Here is a 27,418-nt window from a genome sequence, read left to right as displayed (position 1 = left end):
GGGACAGTGATTGAATACTTAAACTTTATTATACCATGGTAGTTTAAATAGCCTCTATGGCAGCCAGGGAAGCTTGCTATTCAGATCTTCAAAAGACTCTACTGTGGGGAGCACAGTCAACTGACAGCTCTAGTTGCCATCCTTTTGAATCCATTGTACCCTTTGCTCTGAGAGCATTCTTATTCTGCACTCTTCCCACCAGTGTCTGAGCATTCCAGGTGGGACTCCTTTATGGGGCAGCTTTTGCCAGAAGACTCCCCACTGACCTATCCAAGATTTTCTCAGAACCGTATACCAGTCTGAGGCTCTTCCTACTCAATCCTCCCTCTCTCCCTTCACAGGTGTCAGACCTACTCATGTTCTTAAGGCTTTCCCTGCCTACTGCTGCTTGCTCACCTTTTATCCTTCACAAGCCTTCCTCCCAGTAAATCTCTTGCTTGTCTAATCTCATCTTGATGTCTACTCCTCCGAGGACCCAAATTGACACAGCCTTTAAGATACACCATACCCCTGACAACAGCAGCTTAGACACCATGGCTGTTGGGAGTGCTATATGTCCTGGGGAAATCCACTCCTTTTCCTTATTTTGTCCCTTGGGGCTCAGGGGACATTCCCTGGTTTCCTTCCTCTAACTTCAATACTTTGCCCAGTTCGTTGTGCTCCAGGGAAGAAATTAACCCTGGTAACTGATACATTTTTTTTCCCCTTCATCCTCAAACTCTCAAGGGAGAGTGAAGGGAGAATAAAGAATGACTTAGGGGCTTCCCTGGTGGCGCAGTGGTTGAGAATCTGCCTGCCAGTGCAGGGGACACGGGTTCGAGCCCTGGTCTGGGAGGATCCCACATGCCGCGGAGCAACTAGGCCCGTGAGCCACAATTACTGAGTCTGCGCGTCTGGAGCCTGTGCTCCGAAACAAGAGAGGCCGCGATAGTGAGAGGCTCGTGCACCGCGATGAAGAGTGGCCCCCGCTTGCCACAACTAGAGAAAGCCCTCGTACAGAAACGAAGACCCAACACAGCCATAAATAAATAAATAAAATTAAAAAAAAATGTATTTAAAAAGAATGGCTTGGTAAGCCCACTTATTAATGGCCAATTCCTGATTTTTCTCTCTTAAAGAACACTGTGTTATTATTATTTTTTTTTTGCGGTACGCGCGCCTCTCACTGTTGTGGCCTCTCCCGTTGCGGAGCACAGGCTCCGGACGCGCAGGCTCAGCGGCCATGGCTCACGGGCCCAGCCGCTCCGCGGCATGTGGGATCTTCCCGGACTGGGGCACGAACCCGTGTCCCCTGCATCGGCAGGTGGACTCTCAGCCACCAGGCCACCAGGGAAGCCCTACTATGTTATTTTAGTATTAAACATTTCGTACATGTAAGATGAGATATCAGATGGGAAAAATGATAACATAGTCATTAAGTTATAGCGTTAGTTCCATTTTTATAAACATCACTGTTTAATCATTGTTGAGTATACTCTTAATCCTGATGTATAATTTATACCCAAGACAGACCATCAAAAACTTAAGTCATTCTTGACTCAGCTTACTTGAATCTGAACTAGCCACAGAAAATAGTCTTAAATGAAGTGCAAGTTTTTACAAACTTATGAGAGCCTACAGGAACTGCTTTCCCTATTTTTTCTTCACTGCAAATGCCCCAGATTTCTCTTCTGTCTCCTCTTACAGCAGTGAGAAAATAAGCTTTTGCCTGTAGCTGTTAAATGGCATGAAAGCATCAGGTTATTACCCCTCCTTGGAGATGGAGAACTGAATGATGCCTGAGTTCATTTTAGTGCTCTGAAATAATGGTACCTAGGAAGAGAAAAATCTATGATTGATTCTAATGAGAAATCTTCTTGATGGCTGAATATAGATAGCTATTCATTAGGGAACTATTTAACTCAGTCTCCAGGCAAGGCTCGTAAGCATTCAGCAAGTTTGTAAAACAACAGACAGTGTTTAACTCAATGATAATTTTATGACTCAGTGAGCTGGGTAGGTGTCTCTATGGCCAGATTCTACTACCAAACTAATCAGTAGAGCTCTCCTTATTGGACTGCTTTTAGGTCTCACGCTCTTTGGAAGCCTCTGTTTGACTGCTTTTAGAATTAAGAAATGTGACAAAGCACTGCAGTACTGTGGTAGCAGAAAGGAAATTAGTTATGACCTAGAGTAGCTAAACTGGGTACTCCGAGGGACTAAAACCGAAATAACAATCAGTACCTTGAACTTTTATGTCTTGAACTTATAACCACGTGCTAGACCCTGTGCTACACGCATCATATAATTCATTTTTCTCTTCACAGTAAACACTTGGCCCCATTATTGTTGAAGAAACTGAGTCTTGAGAGAGTGTATGATTTCCTAAGGTCTCATGGCTTTATTTTTAGTCACAGAACCAGCCCTCAGACCTGAGTCTATCTACCAAAGTCTGGATCCTGAACATGATGGGGCTGGAGGAGGGAGTGACAGTGCAGCTCATGAATTTCCTATCAGTGGTCCTATTTTCACATCAAGAAAATAGAATTCCTGTAGATTGAAGAGAGTGGTACTATAGAATCAGCAATGTGACATTTATTTACAGTTTTAAAATGATTTGGATAGAGAAGTAGTTTGTAGGAGCAAAGTTTCTGTGGCGATCCTGTTTTCTCTGCTGCTTTTCTTCATGACAGCTTGGTTGGCTTACATTAGAACAGTTTTCTCACTGTCACTGTTTCTGAGCAACCTAAACCACATACTGCCTTCCAGAGATCTTTCACACTTCTGACCACAGCCTAAAGTTAGCAATGCATTTGACATTCATGACCTAGTACATGTATGGGTCTAGGTCATATGTGAGTTTATATATAACTGAAAAAATGTCAGAAAACAGTTCTCACCCTTACTATATGTGATGGACTTTGACTTTTTCTATTCTTTTTTTTTTTTTTGCGGTACGCAGGCCTCTCACTGTTGTAGCCTCTCCCGTTGCAGAGCACAGGCTCCGGACGCGCAGGCTCAGCGGCCATGGCTCATGGGCCCAGCCGCTCCGTGGCATGTGGGATCTTCCCGGACTGGGGCACGAACCCGTGTCCCCTGCAAAGGCAGGCGGACTCTCAACCACTGCGCCACCAGGGAAGCCCGACATTTTCTATTCTTATTCATTAAAAATAAACCCATTAAGTTGATTTCATGGCCCATTAGTGGGTTACCACCTACAGTGTGAAAAGCAAAGCATTGTTCTTTGCATGGCAGAAGAGATTGTTGGAATGGATGGAAAGAAAAGACATTTTGGTTTGATTAGGTCAAATTTACCTTCCTGTTTATACAGGAGGGGAGAAATTATGGTCCTGTTTAGGATGAATTTCCAACTTTTCTGCACTAGATTCCACTCCTTAATGTGGTATGCATTTGAATTCTGCTAAGTCTTGGGGAGCAATCATTTTTGTTCAAATACAATATCAAAAATGAGTGGGCATTTCTCAAAAAGTCTGACAGCTGAAACAGTGAAGCAATAAATCAACAGGATGATGAAAGCTTGAAAACACATAATACCTATAATAATCGTTGAGAAGCATAGCAGAAATGAGAAAAAAGAAACTTAGCTCAGTTACACAGTAAGGTTACTTACTTCAAAGCCAGTAGAGTGCTGTAAGGTTATACTATTAAGATTAATTGCATCTATTCAGAATGTATTTGAATCTGAAACAAAACCTTAACAGGAAAAAAATCATCAAAGGGAGAAGACTGCATTTGAAGGGTCTTCTATATCAGAGAATCAGCCAGTGATGGTTCCTTTGTTCTGTACTGTTTGTAATTCACCCTCCCCCCCACCATGAACACTTAAAAGGCAATTTATTAAAGTCCTGTAGAAAAACTGAAGACATTTCCCATCCTTAAAACTCAAGGGCTGGTATTGCCCAGTGTTTGTTTTGCTAGGGGACCAGTGAGAGCGGAAATCCTGTGCTACCTAGCCCTGTAAGAAAATCTGAACCCCTGATTTAAGAAATCTTTATTTTAAATATTTTCTCATTTAATAGTCCTTGGAATATTTTTTCATGATTATAAAAGTAAAGTCATATCTCCTTGTTATAAAAATCTAAACATTACATTGGGAATTCCCTCGTGGTCCAGTGATTAGGACTGAGCACTTACAGTGCCGTAGCCCAGGTTCAATTCCTGGTCGGGGAACTAGGATCCCACAAACCATGCAGCGCGGCCAAAAACCCCAAAAAACCCAAAAAACTAAACATTACAAAACTAATACAGAAAGGAAAAGTCCCCTGCAATTCAGATCCTTAGAAATAAACACTTCAAGCTGTTTGATATAAGGACCTCTTTATCTTTAAAGTGTAAGTTGTTCTTTTTGACTTTTAATCCAAGTAGAAAGACTTAGAGCCATTATGCCCTTCAATTTCTACTGCCAATAGAAGGTGACAGTAATAATAAGTGTCTTATACATAATATGTTATATATAATTATTATAATAAAATAGATATCTCCAAATAGGTGTCTTAAGCATAGATGGCTTTGTTTCTCTCCTATAAAGTAAGTGTGAAGGTAGGTAGTCTGGGGCTGATAGAGTACAAATAATAGGCAATCATAATAGAACATTTGTTATTTCCTAGCCTTGTTCTAAGCACTTCATACTCTAAGAGATAGATATTTGTTATCCCCATTTTACAGGTGAAAGAATGGAAAAACTAATTTGCTCAAAGTTATAGTTAGGAAGTAACAGAATTAGGGTTCAAAGCAGGGCAGTTTGGCAATAGATTACCACTAGTGTGGTAGTCTTACAGATTGCTTCTTTCTGCTCTGCTGTTTCTGATGCATGTCTTACATATTCAAGTTGCCTCACTGACCAAGATGGTTGCTTGAGCACCAGCTTACACTTCAACCTTCCAGGAGGGGGGGAGGGCAACCAAAAAGCTTTTCCTGTCCATCTGTCTGTCTTCATTTAATGGAGCTTTCCTAGAAATCCTTCTCAATGGGTTCCCCTTATATCTCAATTTGCCAAACTTAATCACACAGTCATATTTGGCTATAAAGAAGGTTGGGGACTATAGTCTTAATGGAGCACATTGTTAACCTGAATAATATAGGAGTGCTTTTAGTAAGGAGGTGGTGAGAATGAATGGTTAGGTAGGCCAGCATCTATTCTGGTTTAGGAATTGAGGAGAGTCAAGCATAAGAGCAGAAATTAATCATATGATCAAACTGTCACTGGAACTTTGGAAATGCAAATGGAATATCTACGGAAGAAAATTTTAAATGTAGTCCACATTCCTGTTCAGAGTATTGATTTTAGAGGACTATTAAGGGTTTTCTTCTGGATAATGTTCTGTGCAATCTTCGTTTTATGCTTTGCACATCCTGCAGGACTGTTTATAATAGTGAACAATTGAAACAACTGAAATGGTTAAGTGAGTGGTTATATTAATGGTGCATTGATGTTGTGAAATATTATGTAGCCATTTAATATTAAGCTTGTTACGTGCATAATTGGGAAAACCACTTATAAGTGAAAGCAGCATATAAAATTGGACTTAATATATGATTGCAACTGTGTAATATGTACAGAATATAGATTGAACTGAAATTCACCCAAATAACACTGTAATTGAGATCTCTGAGGAGTGGGGTTATGAGTGACTTTTAAATGTTTTAAAGATAATTTTCTGCATTTTCTTATGTGAGCATATGTTTATTTCAAAATCAGGATGAATTTCATTTTTAAATATTCTATGTGGATATTTAGATATAAGTACCTTATGTCTTGCATTTCTAGTTTTCTCCTTTAAGTTACAGATGGCCTTGAGGAGCAGTGCTTAAGACATGTGGACATATTCAGAGCTTAGCCTAATGATAACAATAATAATAAGAGGAATAATAATAATAGAAAATGTATAACAATTTGATAAGTGTTTTTATGCAAATACCAATTTTCTTATCACTAAGCCATTCTTAAATATTCTCTTGTTGGAAAAGATAGTCCTCCTTGGGCCTTTTGCACTCTAGATGTCTTTCTGGGTATGCCAAGATTGCATACCTGACTACTCTAACCTGGACTATTTCTTAGGGTTGTTGTGTAGCTGGGAACCTTGAGAGATGAGGTACATTCTCCCCAGAACAAAGACCAGGCTTGCTTACTGTCTGCTATAAAAATGGTGGATTCCACAATTCAGTGTTCCTCAGCCGCAATGCAAACACACTGTGTGTGCAGCATCCATCATGTTGACTTGGAGCCAGAGAGGACAGACATAAATATGCTGATGCCATGCCATGAGTAATAAAGTCTACCAGCATCCATGAAATAGTAACAGCCTAACTATTAGGCTAACTTTAGCTTGCAAGTAGGTTCAAATCACATCCCAGACCTGACATCTTTATGTTCTGAAAATATGAATTCCTTGTAGTTACTTTTACTGAGGAAGCAATTTAATACATTTTGAAAGTATACTTACCAATTGGTCCCCATCTCTACTTCCATCACTGGTTTTTGCCCTCATAAATATGGTGACCCTCTCCGATATTATATTTCATATATATTCTTTGTATCTTTGGAGTGAATCTTTCTTGCTTTTTTTTTAATAGATGAACTTATTTTTATTTATTTATTTTTTTTTTAAGGAGATTGCGATCGACACATATACACTATTTTTAATTTATTTATTTTTGGCTGCGTGGGGTCTTCGTTTCTGCGCACAGGCTTTCTCTAGCTGTGGTGAGCAGCGGCTACGCTTTGTTGCGGTGCACAGGCTTCTCTTTGCGGTGGCTTCTCTTGTTGCGGAGCATGGGCTTTAGGTGCTGGGGCTTCACTAGTTGTGGCTCTCAGGCTCTAGAGCGCAGGCTCAGTAGTCGTGGCACACGGGCTTAGTTGCTCCGCGGCATGTGGGATCTTCCTGGACCAGGGCTCGTACCCGTGTCCCCTGCACTGGGAGGCAGATTCTTAACCACTGCACCACCAGGGAAGCGCTCTTGCTTCTTTTTTCATAGCTTGTATCATTTACATGTATGTGTTTCAAGTGAAGAAGCGCAACATCTTTCAGGTCTATCCTGTATGATTGTGCCAGTTGGTAACTATACAGACTTTCCTGGCTAAGGTAGTAATTTGAAGCCGAAATACGTACCAAATCATTTGCCTTAGTGTGGGGTTACCTCCACCTGGCAGAAGGGGCACTTTTTTCTAATTTGCATAAATTTACCACCTCTCACTAAACCATGGGCCTATGTGAGGATCCTGGGATGGATATGTGTGTGTGTGTGTGTGTGTGTGTGTGTGTGTGTGTGTACCTCTTTCTACTTTCCATAAAGGTATCCTATGAACAAAGGCCCTGATGACCTGGTGGTCTCTTGTTTATCTTTTCCTTCTGGGTGTCTGTTTAGCCCTCTGGGCATCTATTCCGCGGTCCAACAGAAGCTGTGAGTTATAGAACTAACCAGCTTCACATCAGTCTCTTGGGTGTGCAGACTATGTCTGGGGCTCTGCAGGCTCTGAGACCAAAGAGAATTCATTAGTCCTTCCGCAACAGAGATGTGGAATGCAGGATCAGGGCTGATGTGACGGGCTTAGGGGACAAGGATGATTTACTCAGTCTGATCTTGGTATTTTTTTTCTTAGGAATATGGTCTGTTTATAAAAGAAGTTTTGCAAACCTGAGTGCCTCATAAGGTTTGATTCATGTTGGTTAAAAACAGTAAGCTTCAGAGTCCTATGTTGAAGACAGTATTAAAAAAGACAATATAGAAAAACATATCTAGAATCTAAATCTCTATCCAGTGCCTTTGATTAACCAGAAATTTTCCTTTGTTTCAATTTCACCCAAGGATAAGATTTTCTTGAACTATGAAAACCTCAAACCAATCTTTTGTAGGACAGCAGACTTTATGTGTCTACTATTCTGCTTGAAATTATCTGTTTGTCACTTAATCTCTTTCTGAATTTTTGCTCCTGAGTGCATTTCTTTTTTACTCAAACCAGTGTTGTTCCTAATTAGAAATTTAAATTACATCTGCTGCAGTTTGCACACACCAGGATGTATTTATGTGATACTTTCAGCCAGCCAAGATATTCTTCATGACTCCAACATACCATTTTCTTCATAGAGTGCTTGTTGATGAGACCTTATAAAAATGCACAAGAATGTGCACAGAGAGGCAGTTGTGTGGCTCAGGAGAGACCTCACAAGGAAGAGATTTCTTAAATATATATATTTAAGAAATATATGGTACAGAAAAACACTTCTCCCTCTGTCTTACGCTGTTCTTTATACGTTCTCCCTTAGTGTATCTCATGGATGTGTGCTGTTGGAAAGTGAAAATAATCTTACAAATGGAGATATTTCATTAAATTTCAATGAGGTAATTAAGGAAACTCATTTTCAAAGATATACATTTATTTCAGTGGCTTGCATGTTGCTTAATCAGGAAATGACCAGAGTACTAAATACAGGTAGGTTGGGCTTGTCTCCATCAGTATGTTTGAGAGTCAGGCTGGGGGCTTCCCTGGTGGCGCAGTGGTTGAGAGTCCGCCTGCCGATGCAGGGCACTCGGGTTCGTGCCCCGGTCCGGGAGGATCCCACATGCCACGGAGCGGCTGGGCCCGTGAGCCATGGCCGCTGAGCCTGCACGTCCGGAGCCTGTGCTCCACAACGGGAGAGGCCACAACAGTGAGAGGCCCGCGTACCGGAAAAAAAAAAAAGAAAAAAAAAAGAGAGTCAGGCTGTTGAAAGGAATGACATGGAGGTTAAAACAGCAGAGGCCCTTGCTGTGGGTGGAAACTACTTGGCTGAAAGCATGAATAAGTTATACTTGTTATTCACGTCAAGGGAAAGCTAAGAGAGAAAGGATGAATATTTGTATCTACCCAGGCATTATGCACTGCCACAGGATATTAAAAAATAAAAAGCCGATCCTGAGACTTAAGCTCCTCTTCCTATAGGAAGGAAGAGGAATAGAGGCTCCATTATTTGGCAATGCTTTCTTCTGAATATTATATTTCAGATTTGACATTTTCAGCCAATAAAATATTGCTAAGAAGGTTGCTAAGGAATTCTCTAACATAAAACATTTATTACTGGGACCACTGTCCTTGAGCCTGGGGTTATGTTTAAATGTTTTCGATTAAAAGCCTCTGATTTCAAGGCTAGATAATTCTCCCCCTTTTTTCACGGCCCTGTATTGTCTGGGTACTTGTCGGCTACACATGTTGGCCATAGATTGACCACAGAACTATTCCTAAGACGAAAGATTCTAGTGTGATATTGTGACAATCGGATTAGATATTGCAGAATAAAATCTTTTACAAACTGTTTTTTCTTTTCAGACCTTTCCTGATATTTTCGTAAGAGAGATTCATGGAACTTGGAAAATTCTCTGTGAAGCTTCTCTTAGCAAAGTGCTAGCACAGAAACCCTTTTTGCCCCTTGAGATCCTATCCTTTAAGCCTCAACTTGCTATTCTTCTCTGAAATTTTCTACTCCTCTGGGGTCTCACTGACTCCCCTCCACCTTGCATCTCTGACTACTTCCATCATCCCACTTTGAGGCTTGTTTGAATATTCTTGTGGTCTGCTCTGGTGGTTTTATGAATTGTTCCTAATTAAAGTGTAAGCTCTGTTAAAGGGGTTGGTGTCTGTTTTTTTGTATCTCCCCTCATGCCTCATAAGCCCCTAACATAACAAGTCCATAATGGGTGCTTGGCTAAGTAGATTTACTTTGTTTGGAAGTCTGTTAAGAGGCCGAAGTTAAGGACAGTCATATTTTATGTTTTCTACATTGAGCTGAATACTTAGCTCCAGACACCCACCTGGTCTAAGTCAAAAGTGCTTGGTTTGAGTCTCAGCACTATTGCTTAATTAACCTCATGATCTTTGGCATATGATTTAACGTCTGTGTCTTTATCAATGATTTATTAATCCCTCAATTCCCTTTTAGTCCAAATGTTTGAAGACAGCTTGATTGATCTACAGCACTGGTTCTCCAAGTGTGGTCCCCAGGTCAAGAGTACCATCATCATCTGGGAACTGTTAAAAATGCAAGTTATAGATGCCCCCCGTCCCATACCTACTGAATCAGAAACTCAACATTTTACAAGCCCTCCAAGTGATTCTGATGCATGCTGAAGTTTAAGAACTACTGATTTGCAGTGTAGTCAAATCCCTGGTATGGTGAGAAGCTCCATACCACAATGTTAACGGACATTGATGATTCTGCAGTCATTTCATGGTTGGCATTTAAATCCAGTGTCTCGTTTCATCTTTAAGGCTCTGAAGAATGGCTCACTATTGCATCATACTCAAGTTTGCAGGTACTACCCACAGAACTGAAGCTCCTAAGCTTCTATAAACTGTGGACAACTGAGGGGTGAAAAATCTTTCTGAGGGTGAACAAAGAATATGCAATGGACAGGGGATTAATTTCCAGCGGCAGCCTCCTAATTTTGTATTCATCCCATTGTACGCGTGCTAGGCTACACATGCAACGTCTGCTGATATACGTTAGGTAATTGGGCATCCAGCAGCCCTGTTTGCATGCAGAGGTGGTTGCACACCTCCCATGTGCAACTTGAAAATTAAAGCCCAGTTTGAAGCTGGCTGAAGGCTTACTGCTAGGAAAATGAGATAAGGAAGAAATGGCTTCTGTTAATCAGAGCTTTTGGCCTCTACTATTCAATCTTCGCTAATTTGTCCTTTGAAACTGTATGTTCCGTGTTGGACAAAGACTTCTAAGAGTATCTGGGATTTTTTTAAAAAGACCTACATTTATAAGCTGATTGTATTTATCTGTAACATTTCCCCTCACACTGTACCTGCATGTACGCTGCAGTCTTGCTGTGCTTATGTTTCTGCTCTATGAAGTATTCATACTTCTGTGGGACTACGTGTATCATCACAAAGAGCCACCCCCCAGCACAGACTCATGGACTGGGTCTCTGGCATCATTTCATTTCAATTCAGCCCACATTCATCGAGCAGCTACTTTGTGCCAGGGGCTGGGCATATATGGATCCCTCAAGCACCATTTCTGCCCTCAAAAGCTCACAATATTCTAACAACTTCTTGAACCTTAGTGGTGAATATTTTTGCTTAAGTGAAGTCTTCCCTGGTCCCTGGTCCCCGCTCCCCATCCCCCCCCCACCCCAGAGAATTGAAGTGACTCCTTACTTCTCTGAACTCCTGATTATGCTCGACCTGTGTCCCCAGGAGAATGAGGGGCCCAGCAGACCCCTGCCTAGAAGTCAAAGCCCCAAAACACAAGACTGTGGCCATGTGGCCACTCAGATGGGTCATCAGGAGGAGGTGGCTGCATTGCAGATGGCCCCCTACGCCCAGTGTGTGGGAGCCAAAAATGTGAGAGTGTTTCCTGTACTCCTGTAGTGGGTGACATGGAAGAGAATGCCAGTCATCTCAAAGGGATGTGCCCATGAGCGCCACCTGGAGGCATAGCGGATCCCTACAAAGACAGTTTACCAAGAGCTGACCCTGAAGAAGTCACTTGTCATTCTCCATCAACTGCTTTATATTTCCATATGTGGCCGTGTGCACTTGTTTTAGTTTACCAGATAGATTGTAAGCTCCTGGAGAACACACCTGGGTCTTAAAAGGAATATTATCTTTCCTAGTACCTATTTGATGGTGTTGATCATAAATACAGTATATTATCAGAAAGAATGTATGGTGCTTTATATGCATTAATAATTTCTCAAGATAATCCATTTTTTTCTCTTCATTCTAGCACAGGTGCATATACCTTGATAATACCAAATGAAAAACGAAGAAATGAGATGCAACGGAGTATGTATATTATTTACCATTCAAAATATTTCTCATTTTCTTTTTTTTGTTTTTAAACTACAGTTTTTGTTACTTTATTCATAATTTTCTTTTAAATTTATTTTTGGCTGCGTTGGGTCTTCGTTGCTGCATGTGGGCTTTCTCTAGCTTTGGCGAGCGGGGGTTACGCTTCATTGCGGTGCGCGGGCTTCTCACTACGGTGGCTTCTCTTGTCACGGAACACGGGCTCTAGGCACGCGGGCTTCAGTAGTTGTGGCTCACGGGCTTAGTTGCTCCCCAGCATGTGGGATCTTCCCAGACCAGGGCTCGAACCCGTGTCCCCTGCATTAGCAGGTGGATTCTTAAGCACAGTGCCACCAGGGAAGCCCAACTTTGGCAGTTTTAATTATACCTTTTAAAATTATTCTATTTTAGTGCTTCTAAATTTGTTTCTCTGTGTTAATAGCAGAGCTCATTGCACGGTTATAAACCTGAGGTTTCTGTTGGGCTTAAACAGTTTCACACCTATCAAGTTCCTGTAAAATTCGGCTCACTGCAGATGTCCTTACAGGACTTGGAACACTTTTGAAAGAGACAAGTCATATATGAAATAGATTATAAAATAATCTGTCTCTTTCTAGACCTGTCCCATTCCTTTTTTATAAATTTTTAGTTTTGGCTGCGTTGAGTCTTTGTTGCTGTGCGTGGGCTTTCTCTACTTGCGGTGAGCTGGGGCTACTCTTTGTTGCGGTTCCTGGGCTTCTCATTGGGTGGCTTCTCTTGTTGCAGAGCACGGGCTCTAGGTGTGGGCTTCAGTAGTTGTGGCACATGGGCTCAGTAGTTGTGGCTCGTGGTCTCTAGAGCTCAGGCTCAGTAGTTGTGGCGCATGGGCTTAGTTGCTCCACAGCATATGGGATCTTCCTGGACCAGGGCTCGAACCCATGTCCCTTGCATTGGCAGGCGGATTCTTAACCACTGCGCCACCAGGGAAGTCCCTGTCCCATTCCTTCTTAATGGAATTTTTTTTTTTCAGTCTCTGTATTCCCATAATTTTGTAACTATCAGAGTCTACCCTCAGCTGTTTTTATTTGTGACTTCACTTTCCTTCTTTAGATTATAAGCTCTTTGAGGGCAGGGGCTACATCTTACTTGTTTTTGTGCTCCTTGTACCTAGTGGGCATATAGCATGCTTAACTGAAGTTGTACAGTAAAATAAATGCTACCCTTTAAAGTTACAGTATTATACCTTAGAGTTGGAAGGAGAACTAAAGTTCATTTAATTCACAAAGAAGTTCTGAGGCTTGTTCAAGTCAACTGTGGGGCTAGCACTGAGAGTCTGTGCCTCTCCTATCTTGATCTTAATAGGAAATTTAATTTTGTAATGACCAATGGACATAAGGGCACAGCAGGAAAGCAGCTCCATAAAGGTCTCCACTGGACAGGTAGGCCCCTGGGTGGTACATCGGAGTCTGTGCAGAGTATGACAATCACATCTATGCTAACACAGTGACTGTGGGCGCTGCCTGCAGGTGACCAACGGAATCCCAAAGATTCTGGCATTTTACAAGTTTTTGATTTAAACAGTTAACAGGAATTTAAGCCTCAGTGCAGTCTGGATTTTTGAGATGTTTCAGAAAGTTTTTTTTCCCTCTAATAATGAAAAAATATTATAAATGGACGTTTGAAATAATCACTTCTAATGAGATTCGGGCATACATTGGAAGAACAGAACTAGTATCTCTGGCGCCCCCTGCTGCCAGTCAGTGTATATTTGGGGAATGAGCACTGCTCTACATGGAGTAGGCTCAGCCTAGTGGTTCCAAGTGCCAGGAATCTGAGAGGCCTCGTTCCTCGTTACATTAAGCTTGGGGAATATTTAAAATAAAGTGAATACGGGCATTAGAATTTTATGGGGATTTGTGTTTACTGTGTGTGAAAAGTTCTTATTGACACATGAATGTTTTGCACACACTCGCTATAGGAAACTTTTAACATTAAATGATATAGGGTTTGAAAAATGCCAGAGTGGGAGGAAAAACTGAACTTCTTTATTTAGTAGGAGTTCAGGTTGTTTTCAATTTTTTAAAAAAATTTATTTATTTTTGGCTACGTTGGGTCTTTGTTGCTGCGCGCGGACATTCTTTAGTTGCGGTGAGCGGGGGCTACGAGCGGGGGCTACTCTTCGTTGTGGTGTGCGGGCTTCTCATTTCAGTGGCTTCTCTTGTTGTGGAGCACGGGCTCTAGGCGCAAGGGCTCTAGGTGCATGGGCTTCAGTAGTTGTGGCGCACGGACTTAGTTGTTCCGTGGCACGTGGGATCTTCCCGGACCAGGGCTTGAACCCATGTCCCCTGCATTGGCAGGTGGATTCTTAACCTCTGCGCCATCAGGGAAGCCCCTGTTTTCAAATTTGAACCTTCTGTGCAGACTCTTGGAGAGAAAGTGCCTTAGGGTGACTCCAAGGGGTTAGGACTGGGTGGGTGGTGTCTTCCTTTCCTGGATATCGCGTCCACTCATGCTTGCATGTAGTTAATTGTCCATCTGATGGTGGTTTGTTATGCTTTCAAGGGAGCATTTCCCTTTTCATGCTCTAATAATTGATGATTTGATATTTCTCACCTGGCTTAGTGGCTGCAAAAGAGCTGGAGGACCTGAAGAGGTGGAAGGAGCAACAAAGGACGAAGCCCATTAACCTGGCACCCATGCAGCTAGGTAAGCCAGCAAGCCAGTTGTTTGAATGCGGAAGGACAGGGCCACCCAAGGATCCTGTTAGCACCTTGCCCACATCTGTCTTTCAATGTACGTTATAGGTCATTGGACCATTGTGCTGCTTGAAATGGAATGCATTTAATGTCGAAACATGCACTTAAAGTCAAAAGTATGCAGGTATACTGTTGTTTCTGATTTTCTGCAAGTAGCAAAGGGATGATGCCACAGTTAATGTGGGCGTAGAAGGATGGCTTAATTGCCAAATAATTTAAAGCCTCTTAGTTGATCAGCTCTGAAGAAATCTTACCTGGGGCGCTGCATATGCCCTGTCGTAGCTTTTGTTCCCATCCTGATTAGTGCTATCACAAGCATATTAATCATGGCAGTTAACTGGTTATGGGAAAAAGAATGAATGGAGAGTCAATTCCAACACTAAGATGCGAGTGAGCTGGGGACACAGGGTGGGTATAAAGAGAACATCGCCTGTGTTTTAATTCGCAAATAGAGACTTTTGGGCCTCTGGAACACGTGGCAGTGTGATGAATTGTCTGTGCTGCCTTTGCCTGGTGTTTGAATAATTCAACGGGGAAGCCCTCTAATGGGAATCATTCACATCTTCTCTTTTCTCTTCCAGTAGCAGCTGAGAGCTTAAAGGGCTAGACACACAGATTTAGTTCACACCAATGTGTTACGAGTCAGAGGCCACTTACTCTCACAGTGTTTTTTATCTATTTATTTATTTTTTTGGCTGCACTGTGTGGCATGCGGGATCTTAGTTTCCCTACCAGGAATTGAACCCACACCCCCTGCAGTGGAAGTGCAGAGTCTTAACCACTGGACTGCCAGGGAAGTCCCTCATAGTAGTTGTCAAGAAGTATTTTTTTCCAAGATGTAGGTGAAAATAACCTAATTTGGTAATCATTTAGTGAGTGCAAGTAATAGTGTTATCATTATCATCCCGCTGTATTTCATGAGAGGGGTTAATCTCGTGTCACCTTTTTGCTGAGTAAGCTGCATTTGAGGGGTGCAACCTGGAGAGAGCTTTGTCCTTCCTAACTGGCCCCCTCACACCAGCTATGTGGGTCTACTTTTTCTTATGTTCTTCGGATGAGATTAGATTTTTTTGGTATTTCTCAAATAATAAAGTTGTCCAGCTAATTCTAGGCATAAAAACAGTGTCATTTCAGTAATTAAGTATAGTCCTAAATACTGATCAAAACTCTGTTACTGATAGAGATTAAAGCTTCTTCCCTGCTCCAGCCCAGGTCTGTTTTGGATAGAGAGTGGGCAAAGGAAATGGGGTGTGGCTGAATTTTTCACTATTGACTCCACTGTTCCCACATTCTTACCCCTCATGGGTGAAAGGGAGAAGGAGAGGTTAGGGTCCATAGTGCACCGATCCCAGTTTCTTCAAGTTTTGGTGTGTGTTTACTGTGCATCTCGCCCCTGGGGTTCTTGGAGTTCTTCAGAGTCCCTCCTTGCCTGCCAGCCATCTCTCACCTGGACTTCCTTGATAGATATGATACTTTTTCCTGCTGGCAGTGCTTGGCTTCACCGCTGGCTCTTGGTAGCTGGACTATCTCTGTAGAGCTCCATTGTACCTCTGGGTGGCCCACATGGGCAAGGCCCTTTTTAAGTTTTTTGGCCATGCCGTGCGGCATGCAGGATCTTAGTCCCCCAACCAGGGATCGAACCCGCGCCCCCTGCAGTGGAAGTGCAGAGTCTTAACCACTGGACTGCCAGGGAAATCCAGGGCAAGCCCCTTTAAGATGACGTTAGATTGGCATTCTCTTTCATGACAACCAGATTGGGAGTGCAGGAAACACTTGTGCATTCTTCCCACAAACTCTGGGAATACAGGCCACTTGCCCTGCAGCCATCTTTTCTTTATGACCAGTCTGAGTAGCCACATGAGAACAGCCATGTGCCTTTTTGTTCTGACCTTCCTAAGCATGGGTCCACGAGGTCCCTCAGTCTCTTGGGGACACAGATTGAGCCCTTCAAGTGATTTTCATTAAATCTCTCTTACTTACATTGATGTGAAGATTCCTCCTTCCCCAAACACATACACAGAGAAGATGAAATTCACAAAGACATCTTTTCCCTGATTTCTACCTTCCTTTGACGTAGCTAACCTCTTTTATAGACTGAAGGTAGTTGCCAATTAAGGTTCCCCAAACTGGTTTTCAGTTACACCCTTGCAGATCCTGCCTAGGGAGCCAAGTACTTGCCTTGGGGGTTTGGAGTTGTTGGTGCCTACTGTCTTGGGGCCTTAACCAAAAAAGAGCAGGAGTTCTGCTATATGGTGTACCTAGGAATGGTCAAGGGGGAAGAGGGTAGCGAGTAGAAAAGAATTCTAGAATGTTTTAAACTTTGAGATGAGTTTTAAAGAAAACCTGCAAATGCTTATCCATCTTTCTCCATTTTTATTTTTTAATTTAATTTTTAAATTTTTTGGCCACGCCACGTGGCATGTGGGATCTTAGTTCCCTGACAAGGGATTGAACCCGTGCCCCCTGCAGTGGAAGCATGGAGTCTTAACCACTGGACTGCCAGGAACGTCCAACTGTCTCCATTTTTAAATTCTCAACTCCTCCTCTATTCCTCTACCCCGTAAAATATTGGAATGGTTCTAGGAGATACTGAAAGTGCCTGTAACATTAGATAAAAGCCTCAATAGCCCTCACTGTTTCTTTCCTTAGGGCCAAGACCATACAGGTATTATAGAGCTTTTGGGACTCAGAAGTCTCTGTGGTGTCTTTATCTGTTCAATTATAACAACTATGATGAATGCAATTGTTTTACTGCATCTTCTGTGCAAGTGAATCTTTCAGAGAACTGACAATTTTAGTGACCAATTCACCGGAGAATTATTTCAAAGGAATCTTTAAAATATGCACGCCAAGCTTGCATAAACACTGAGAAATCCCTAAACAGTAATTCTTAGATGATTGTCAAATTGCAAGGATTTCTGGCCCCCAGTTATTATAGGTTTAAGAGAGAGCAGACGAATGACCTAACATCCATATTTTTCTCTTGAACACCTAAAGAAAAGAACAATAAATAGTATGGATTGACAATCAATTTTAATTAGAATATTCCCATTGTACTTTTAAAAACTGCGTTATAAAGACTGTATACTCGTCTCATGGCAAGACCTCTGAGGCTTTCCTGAGCTTTCGTTACTTGAATACAGGGCAATAGAGTCAGAAGAAGAAAAACATTGGAAGCATCACTGATCATCATCTTTATTAGGTTAAGGAATGGTCATACTCTAGCAGAAAGAATGTTCTGGAATTTCCAGAGCACTATTTCTTATTATTTAGCATGGACCTTCAGGTGTGATTTCAGTCTAAAGAAAAACTTGAATACCTACGTGATTGAAAAACCTTAGTAGCATTGTCCTCTTCTTGGGGGAATATGGCCTTATCTTTCTGTCCAGCTCTTTCTCTTTTATGCAATTACTATTGTTTAATGTCTTATTTAAAAAACTGGTTATGTTACCGAACCAAATTTGGGCCTGCTCACCCATGCGCAGTAAAGCCAAGCTACTGACACTGGGCTGTGGTGAAGGGAAGTGCGGTGCAGTAAGGCATCATAAGCCACGGAGTTGGGGACAGCTAGTGCTCAAAAAACCTGAACTCCCCGATGGGTCTCAGGAGAGCATTTTTAAAGGCCAGGTGAGGGAGGGGAGTGATCAGCTTGTGCACAATTCTGATTGGTTGACGGTGAGGTAACAGGGCTGGCTGTGTCACAGGGGTTAACATTATCAATCCTTAGGCTCCAGAAGGCTTGGGGGCTGTGTGCTCATGGCCATCACGTGGTTACATCTTCCATTTGATGTTGGTTTTAGCATCTGTAAAACAACTCAGGAAATGTGCATCAGGTACTATTCTCTAGGTACTTCAGGGAGGAGCTAAAGCAGAGGATACAGGAGAGGGGTCTGTCCCGGGAAGAACCCATAGGGTCTTGCTCAGTTACAGTTCCCCCTTTTCTTTGATACTCCTTAACCTTGAGGAGAACAGGTGTTGGACAAGAAAGGGAGTAACGTTTTGGGTGGAGACGTTAATCATAAACTCGGCAGAGGAACTCGGTTTCAGTTATGTCCTTATTTCCAGGGGTATGAAAATGTTAAAGAAACTCATGGTGTAGACTTATCATGTATTTAATTAGTCTTTGATGGCTGACAATTCAGCTTAACATTCATGTTTCACCTTCATGACTTTTTTTCCCCTTAGGTGGAAACCAGTCAGAGGTTGAAGTCAGGCAGAGACAACAACTTCAACTGATACAATCTAAATACCAGAAAAAGGTCAGAATCCATCTCTTTTAGCTTAAATTTGGCAATAAATTAGAGTACCAGCACTTTGAAAGTAACCTTGAAATAACACAGTAACTTTACCAAAAGCATAAAACCTTCAAACAAACTGCAAAGGAAAGTCTCAGATATCAAAGAAGTCAGGATGTGAGAAGTGAAGGGATAAATACTGCAAATTCTCACCCAAGCTGTCTATCAGTCAGTGAGACCTTTGGTAAAGGGGTTTTTTTCCCCCCTAGTTTAAGTCTCTACTATGTTTAGAATATTCAGTTTCCAAGAACATGGATTTGTTTACTCCATTCCAGTCCTGAAAGTACTACAAAAATTTTTAATATTCCAGCAATTTTTTTTTTTAACAGTAAACTCTGAGTTTTATAATTAGCAAAAATTATCTGCCCTTTCTTCTCTCCAACCTGGTGGAGGTGGGTTGGGGACAGAGGAGACAGAAAGACAGAGACCAAGGAAGAAACACAAAAAATTTCATGGGCAGCAAATGTGTCCTGACCATCCTCTGTGATCTAAGTAGCTTGAAGAACCAACCTATAATCATGGCGCGCTATAGCACAAAAAATACTGTAATTTGCCTTTCATCATAATTTTTTTTAACATCTTTATTGGAGTATAACTGCTTTACAATGGTGTGTTAGTTTCTGCTTTATAACAAAGTGAATCAGTTATACATATACATATATCCCCATATCTCTTCCCTCTAGCATCTCCCTCCCACTCTCCCTATCCCAACCTCTAGGTGGTCACAAAGCACCAAGCTGATTTCCCTGTGCTATGCGGCTGCTTCCCACTAGCTATCTATTTTACATTTGGTAGTGTATATATGTTCATGCCACTCTCTCACTTTGTCCCATCTTACCCTTCGCCCTCCCCGTATCCTCAAGTCCATTCTCCAGTAGGTTTGCGTCTTTATTCCCATGTTGCACCTAGGTTCTTCATGGCCATTTTTTTTTTTTTTTAGATTCCATATATATGTGTTAGCATACGGTATTTGTTTTTCTCTTTCTGACTTACTTCACTCTGTATGACAGACTCTAGGTCCATCCACCTCACTACAAATAACTCAATTTCGTTTCTTTTTATGGCTGAGTAATATTCCATTGTATATATGTGCCACATCTTCTTTATCCATTCATCTGCTGATGGACACTTAGGCTGCTTCCATATCCTGGCTATTGTAAATAGAGCTGCAATGAATATTGTGGTACATGACTCTTTTTGAATTATGGTTTTCTCAGGGTATATGCCCAGTAGTGGGATTGCTGTGTCGTATGGTAGTTTTTAGTTTTTTTTTTTTTTTTTTTTTTTTTTTTAGGTAAGTGGGCTTCTCACTGGTGTGGCCTCTCCCGTTGCGGAGCACAGGCTCTGGACGCGCAGGCTCAGTGGCCATGGCTCACGGGCCTAGCCGCTCCGTGGCATGTGGGATCTTCCCGGACCGGGGCATGGACCAGTGTCCCCTGCATCTGCAGGCGGACTCTTAACCACTGTGCCACCAGGGAAGCCCTATTTTTAGTTTTTTAAGGAAACTCCATACTGTTCTCCATTGTGGCTGTATCAATTTACATTCCCACCAACAGTGCAACAGGGTTCCCTTTTCTCCACACCCTCTCCAGCATTTATTGTTTGTAGGTTTTTTGATGATGGCCATTCTGGCTGGTGTGAGATGATATCTCATTGTAGTTTTGATTTGCATTTCTCTAATGATTAATGATGTTGAGCATTCTTTCATGTGTTCGTTGGCAATCTGTATATCTTCTTTGGAGAAATGTCTATTGAGGTCTTCTGCCCATTTTTGGATTGACTTGTTTGTTTTTTTGATATTGAGCTGCATGAGCTGCTTGTAAATTTTGGAGATTAATCCTTTGTCAGTTGCTTCATTTGCAAATATTTTTTCCCATTCTGAGGGTTGTCTTTTCGTCTTGTTTATGATTTCCTTTGCTATGCAAAACCTTATAAGTTTCATTAGGTCCCATTTGTTTGTTTTTATTTCCATTTCTCTAGGAGGTGGGTCAAAAAGGATCTTGCTGTGATTTATGTCATAGAGTGTTCTGCCTATGTTTTCCTCTAAGAGTTTGATAGTGTCTGGCCTTACATTTAGGTGTTTGATCCATTTTGAGTGTTAGGGAGTGTTCTAATTTCATGCTTTTACTTGTAGCTGTCCAGTTTTCCCAGCACCACTTATTGAAGAGGCTGTCTTTTCTCCATTGTATATCCTTGCCTCCTTTATCAAGGATAAGGTGACCATATGTGCATGGGTTTGTCTCTGGGCTTTCTATCCTGTTCCATTGATCTATATTTCTGTTTTTGTGCCAGTACCACACCGTCTGGATTACTGTAGCTTTGTAATATAGTCTGAAGTCCAGGAGCCTGATTCCTCCAGTTCCATTTTTCTTTCTCAAGATTGCTTTGGCTATTCGGGGTCTTTTGTGTTTCCATATAAATTGTAAATTTTTTTGGTTCTAGTTCTGTGAAAAATGCAAGTGGTAGTTTGACAGGGATTGCATTGAATCTGTAGATTGCTTTGGGTAGTATAGTCATTTTCACAATGTTGATTCTTCCAATCTAAGAACATGGTATATCTCTCCATCTATTTGTATCATCTTTAATTTCCTTCATCAGTGTCTTATAATTTTCTGCACACAGGTCTTTTGTCTCCTTAGGGAGGTTTATTCCTAGGTATTTTATTCTTTTTGTTGCAATGGTAAATGGGAGTGTTTCCTTAATTTCTCTTTCGGTTTTTTCATCATTAGCATATAGGAATGAAAGAGGCTTCTGTGCATTAATTTTGTATCCTGCTACTTTACCAAATTCATTGATTAGCTTTAGTAGTTTTCTGGTAGCATCTTTAGGATTCTCTACGTGTAGTATCATGTCATCTGCAAACAGTGACAGCTTACTTCTTCTTTTCCAATTTGGATTCCTTTTATTTCTTTTTCTTCTCTGATTGCTGTGGCTAAAACTTCCAAAACTATGTTGAATAATAGTGGTGAGAGTGGGCAACCTTGTCTTGTTCCTGATTTTAGAGGAAATGGTTTCAGTTCTTCACGATTGAGAACGATGTTGGCTGTGGGTTTGTCATATATGGCCTTTATTATGTTGAGGTAAGTTCCCTCTATGACTGCTTTCTGGAGGTTTTTTCATAAATGGGTGTTGCATTTTGTCAAAAGCTTTCTCTGCATGTATTGAGATGATCATATGGTTTTTCTCCTCAGTTTGTTAATATGGTGTATCACATTGAGTGACTTGGCGTATATTGAAGAATCCTTGCATTCCTGGGATAAACCCCAGTTGATCATGGTGTATGATCCTTTTAATGTGCTGTTGGAGTCTGTTTGCTAGTATTTTGTTGAGGATTTTTGCATGTATGTTCATCAGTGATATTGGCCTGTAGTTTTCTTTCTTTGTGATGTCTTTGTCTGGCTTTGGTATCAGGGTGATGGTGGCCTCGTAGAATGAGTTTGGGAGTGTTCATACCTCTGCTATATTTTGGAAGAGTTTGAGAAGGATAGGTGTTAGCTCTTCTGTAAATGTTTGATAGAATTCGCCTGTGAAGCCATCTGGTCCTGGGCTTTTGTTTCTTGGAAGATTTTTAATCACAGTTTTAATTTCAGTGCTTGTGATTGGTCTGTTCATATTTTCTGTTTCTTCCTGGTTCAGTCTCAGAAGGTTGTGCATTTCTAAGAATTTGTCCATTTCTTCCAGGTTGTCCATTTTATTGGCATAGGGTTTCTTGTAGTAATCTCTCATAATCCTTTTTATTTCTGCAGTGTCAGTTGTTACTTCTCCTTTTTCATTACTAATTTTGTTGATTTGAGCCTTCTCCCTTTTTTTCTTGATGAGTCTGGCTAATGGTTTTTCAATTTTGTTTATCTTCTCAAAGAACCAACTTTTAGTTTTATTGATCTTTGCTATCGTTTTCTTTGTTTCTATTTCATTTATTTGTGCTCTGATCTTTATGATTTCTTTCCTTCTGCTAACTTTGGGTTTTGTTTGGTCTTCTTTCTCTAGTTCCTTTAGCTGTAAGGTTAGATTGTTTATTTGAAATTTTTTTATTTCTTGAGGTAGGCTTTTATAGCTATAAACTTCCCTCTTAGAACTGCTTTTGCTGCATCCCATAGGTTTTGGATTGTCGTGTTTTCATTGTCATTTGTCTCTAGGTATTTTTTGATTTCCTCTTTGATTTCTTCAGTGATCTCTTGGTTATTACATAGTGTATTGTTTAGCCTCCATGTGTCTGTATTTTTTACAGAGTTTTTTCTGTAATTGACATCTAGTCACATAGCGTTGTGGTTGGAAAAGATACTTGATACGATTTCAATTTTCGTAAATTTACCAAGGCTTGATTTGTGAGCCAAGATATGATCTATCCTGGAGAATGTTCCATGAGCACTTGAGAAGAAAGTGTATTCTGTTGTTTTTGGATGGAATATCCTATAAATATCAATTTAGTCCATCTTGTTTAATGTATCATTTAAAGCTTGTGTTTCCTTATTTATTTTCATTTTGGATGATCTGTCCATTGGTAAAAGTGGAGTGTTAAAGTCCCCTAATGTGATTGTGTTACTGTTGATTTTCCCTTTTATGGCTGTTATTATTTGCCTTATGTATTGAGGTGCTCCTTTGTTGGGTGCATAAATATTTACAATTGTTATATCTTCTTCTTGGATTGATCCCTTCATCATCATGTAGTGTCCTTCTTTGTCTCTTGTAATAGTCACTGTTTTAAAGTCTATTTTGTCTGATATGAGAATTGCTTCTCCAGCTTTCTTTTGATTTCCATTTGCATGGAATATCTTTTTCCATCTCCTCACTTTCAGTCTTATGTGTCCCTAGGTCTGAAGTGGGTCTCTTGTAGACAGCATATATATGGGTCTTGTTTTTGTATCCATTCAGGCAGTCTGTGTCTTTTGGTTGGGGCCTTTAATGCATTTACATTTAAGGTCGTTATCAATATGTATGTTCATGTTACCATTTTCTTAATTGTTTTGGGTTTGTTATTGTAGGTCTTTTCCTTTTCTTGTGTTTCCTGCCTAGAGAAGTTCCTTTAGCATTTGTTGTCAACCTGGTTTGGTGGTGCTGAACTCTCTTAGCTTTTGCTCGTCTGTAAAGGTTTTAATTTCTCTGTCAAATCTGAATGAGATTCTTGCTGGGTATAGTAATCCTGGTTGTAGGTTTTCCCCCTTCATCACTTTAAAGATGTCCTGCCACTCCCTTCTGGCTTGCAGAGTTTCTGCTGAAAGATCAGCTGTTAACCTTATGGGGATTCCCTTGTATGTTATTTGTTGTTTTTCCCTTGCTGCTTTTAATATTTTTTCTTTGTATTTAATTTTTGATAGTTTAATTAATATGTGTCTTGGTGTGTTTCTTCTTGGATTTATCCTGTATGGGACTCTCTGTGCTTCCTGGACTTGGTTAACTATTTCCTTTCCCATATTAGGGAAGTTTTCAACTATAATCTCTTCAAATATTTTCTCAGTCCCTTTCTTTTTGTCTTCTTCTTCTGGGACCCCTATAATTCAAATATTGGTGCATTTAATGTCTCAGAGACCGTCGTAGAGACTGTCCTCAATTGTTTTCATTTTTTTTCTTTATTCTGCTCTGCAGTAGTTATTTCTACTATTTTGTCTTCCAGGTCACGTATCCGTTCTTCTGCCTCAGTTATTCTGCTATTGATCCCTTCTAGAGAATTTTAATTTCATTTACTGTGTTGTTCATCACTGTTTGTTTTCTCTTTAGTTCTTCTAGGTCCTTGTTAAACGTTTCTTGTATTTTCTCCATTCTATTTCCAAGATTTTGCATCATCTTTACTATCATTATTCTGAATTCTTTTTCAGGTAGACTGCCTATTTCCTCTTCATTTGTTAGGTCTGCTGGGTGTTTACCTTGCTCCTTCATCTGCTGTGTGTTTCTCTTTCTTCTGCTTTTGCTTAACTTACTGTGTTTGGGGTCTCCTTTTTGCAGGCTGCAGGTTCGTAGTTCCTGTTGTTTTTGGTGTCTGTCCCCAGTGGCTAAGGTTGGTTCAGTGTGTTGTGTAAGGCTTCCTGGTAGAGGGGACTGGTGCCTGTGTTCTGGTGGATGAGGCTGGATCTTGTCTTTCTGGTGGGCAGGACCACGTCTGGTGGTGTGTTTTGGGGTGTCTGTAACCTTAGTATGATTTTAGGCAGCCTCTCTGCTAATGGGTGGGGTTGTGTTCCTGTCTTGCTAGTTGTTTGGCATAGGATGTCCAGCACTGTAGCTTGCTGGTCGTTGAGTGAAGCTGGGTCTTGGCATTGAGATGGAGATCTCTGGGAGATTTTCGTCATTTGATATTATGTGCAGCTGGGAGGTCTCTTGTGGACAAATGTCCTGAAGTTGGCTCTCTCACCTCAGAGGCACAGCCCTGACACCTGGCTGGAGCACCAAGAGCCTGTCATCCACATGGCTCAGAATAAAAGGGAGAGAAAGAAAGAAAGAAAGAAAGAAAGAAGAAGATAAAATAAAATTAAAAATTATTAAAATAAAAAAATAATTAAAAGTATATTTTTTAAAGTAATAAAAAGAAAGATCAACCTAACCAAAACACAAATCCACCAATAATAACAAGTGCTAAAAACTATACTATATATAAAAAAAAAAAGATGGAGAGACCAAACCCTAGGACAAATGGTAAAAGCAAAGCTGTACAGACAAAATCACACACAGAAGCATACACATACACACTCACAAAAAGAGGAAAAGGGAAAAGAAAAATATATCGTTGCTTCCAAAGTTCACCTCCTCAATTTGGGGTGATTCGTTGTCTCTTCAGGTATTCCACAGATGCAGGGTACATCAAGTTGATTGTGGAGATTTAATTCGCTGCTCCTGAGGCTGCTGGTAGAGATTTTCCTTTCTCTTCTTTGTTCGCACAGCTCCCGGGGTTCGGCTTTGGATTTGGCCCGGCCTCTGCGTGTAGGTCGCCTGAGGGCATCTGTTCTTTGCTCAGACAGGACGGGGTTAAAGGAGCAGCTGATTCGGGGGCTCTGGCTCACTCAGGCCGCGGGGGAGGGAGGGGCACGGAGTGCGGGGCGGGCCTGTGGCAGAGGCCGTCGTGACGTTGCACCAGCCTGAGGCGCGCCGTGCGTTCTACCGGGGAAGTTGTCCCTGGATCCTGGGACCCTGGCAGTGGCGGGCTAAACAGGCTCCCCGGAATGGGGGTGTGGATAGTGACCTGTGCTGGCACACAGGCTTCTTGGTGGCTGCAGGAGCAGCCTTAGCATCTCACGCCCGTCTCTGGGGTCTGCGCTGATAGCCGCGGCTCCTCCCCGTCTCTGGAGCTCCTTTAAGCAGTGCTCTTAATCCCCTCTCCTCACACACCAGGAAACAAAGAGGGAAGAAAAAGTCTCTTGCCTCTTCGGCAGCTCCAGACATTTTCCCGGACTCCCTCCTGGCTAGCCGTGGCGCACTAGCCCCTTCAGGCTGTGTTCACGCAGCCAACCCCAGTCCTCTCCCTGCACTCCAACCGAAGCCCGAGCCTCAGCTCCCAGCCCCGCCCGCCCCGGCGGGTGAGCAGACAAGCCTCTCGGGCTGGTGAGTGCTGGTCAGCACCAATCCTCTGTGCGGGGATCTCTCCGCCTTGCCCTCTGCACCCATGTTTCTGCGCTCTCCTCCGTGGCTCCGAAGCTTCCCCCCTCCACCACCCGCAGTCTCCACCCGCGAAGGGGCTTCTAGTGTGTGGAAACCTTTCCTCCTTCACAGCTCCCTCCCGCTGGTGCAGGTCCCATCCGTATTCATTTGTCTCTCTCTGTTTTCTTTTGCCCTACCCAGGTACGTGGGGAGTTTCTTGCCTTTTGGGAGGTCTGAGGTCTTCTGCCAGCATTCAGTAGGTGTTCTGTAGGAGTTGTTCCACATGTAGATGTATTTCTGATGTATTTGTGGGGAGGAAGGTGATCTCCATGTCTTACTCTTCTGCCATCTTGAAGCTCTTCCTTTCATCATAATTTTGTGTTCCATTGGTTCAGACTGAAAAATAGTAACTGCTTTTTGTCTTCTGTAATCTCAATACAATTTAGCTTAAAAGAGAAGAATGTATAAGAATCAAGAGGGAAGCTGAAGAAGCCGAAATCCAAAAAATGAAGGCAGTTCAGAGACAAAAGGTAAGACATTGGAGAGAATGGTGAGTCAGCATTTACTGAGGGCTTCTGATGTGCCAGGTTTTCTCCTAGACACTGTTCATATACAAAGTATTTAATCCTCACAAGAGCCTATGAAGTGTATAATATTCTTATTACCCAAGTTTGCAAATGAAACTGACAGAGGTTTAGATAACTTGCCCAAGGACTCGTAGCCAGTAAATAGAAGTAGGGTTTGAATCCAGTCTGACTGATTTCAGAGCTAGAGTTCTTTGTCTTCACACTCTCTCGCCTCCCAGGTAAGTGATCAAAGGAGTAGCTGTGTATTTGGCCGGAAGGCACAGCAGTTAGTAACAACGGCCACCAGTGGTACACCATCATATTTATATCCAAATATTGAATTTTCCAGGGTGAGTGTTAAATAGGTGAACATACCTCTCTCACTGATAAAGAAAAAGCATGCATTTACATTTCAGCATTAGTGATATGATCTATTTCAAACCTCAAACTGATGTTTTTAGTTTTGATACTCTTTCTGGGGCT

The 27,418-nt window shown here is 41.6% G+C and overlaps 1 protein-coding gene across 3 annotated transcripts in view; it reads left to right on the top strand.

Moving 5' to 3' along the window:
- Window positions 1-27,418, top strand: part of EPSTI1 (epithelial stromal interaction 1) — a 100,403-nt gene that overhangs the window by 5,030 nt on the left and 67,955 nt on the right. For all 3 annotated transcript variants that reach the window (XM_089899510.1, XM_022574911.3, XM_022574912.3), the window contains exons 2-5: window positions 11,715-11,773; window positions 14,378-14,461; window positions 18,697-18,770; window positions 26,816-26,899. In XM_089899510.1, coding sequence (XP_089755636.1) covers window positions 11,715-11,773; window positions 14,378-14,461; window positions 18,697-18,770; window positions 26,816-26,899 — 301 coding nt within the window. The remainder of the gene's footprint in view (window positions 1-11,714; window positions 11,774-14,377; window positions 14,462-18,696; window positions 18,771-26,815; window positions 26,900-27,418) is intronic.

Source organism: Delphinapterus leucas, chromosome 18, assembly GCF_059928025.1.
Source record: "Delphinapterus leucas isolate spDelLeu-1000000601 "Yukka" chromosome 18, BTC_Dleu_Yukka2, whole genome shotgun sequence".
NCBI classification, from domain to species: Eukaryota; Metazoa; Chordata; class Mammalia; order Artiodactyla; family Monodontidae; genus Delphinapterus; species Delphinapterus leucas.
Note: the sequence above shows the minus strand (reverse complement) of the source record. Positions and strands in the feature narration are given on the sequence as shown.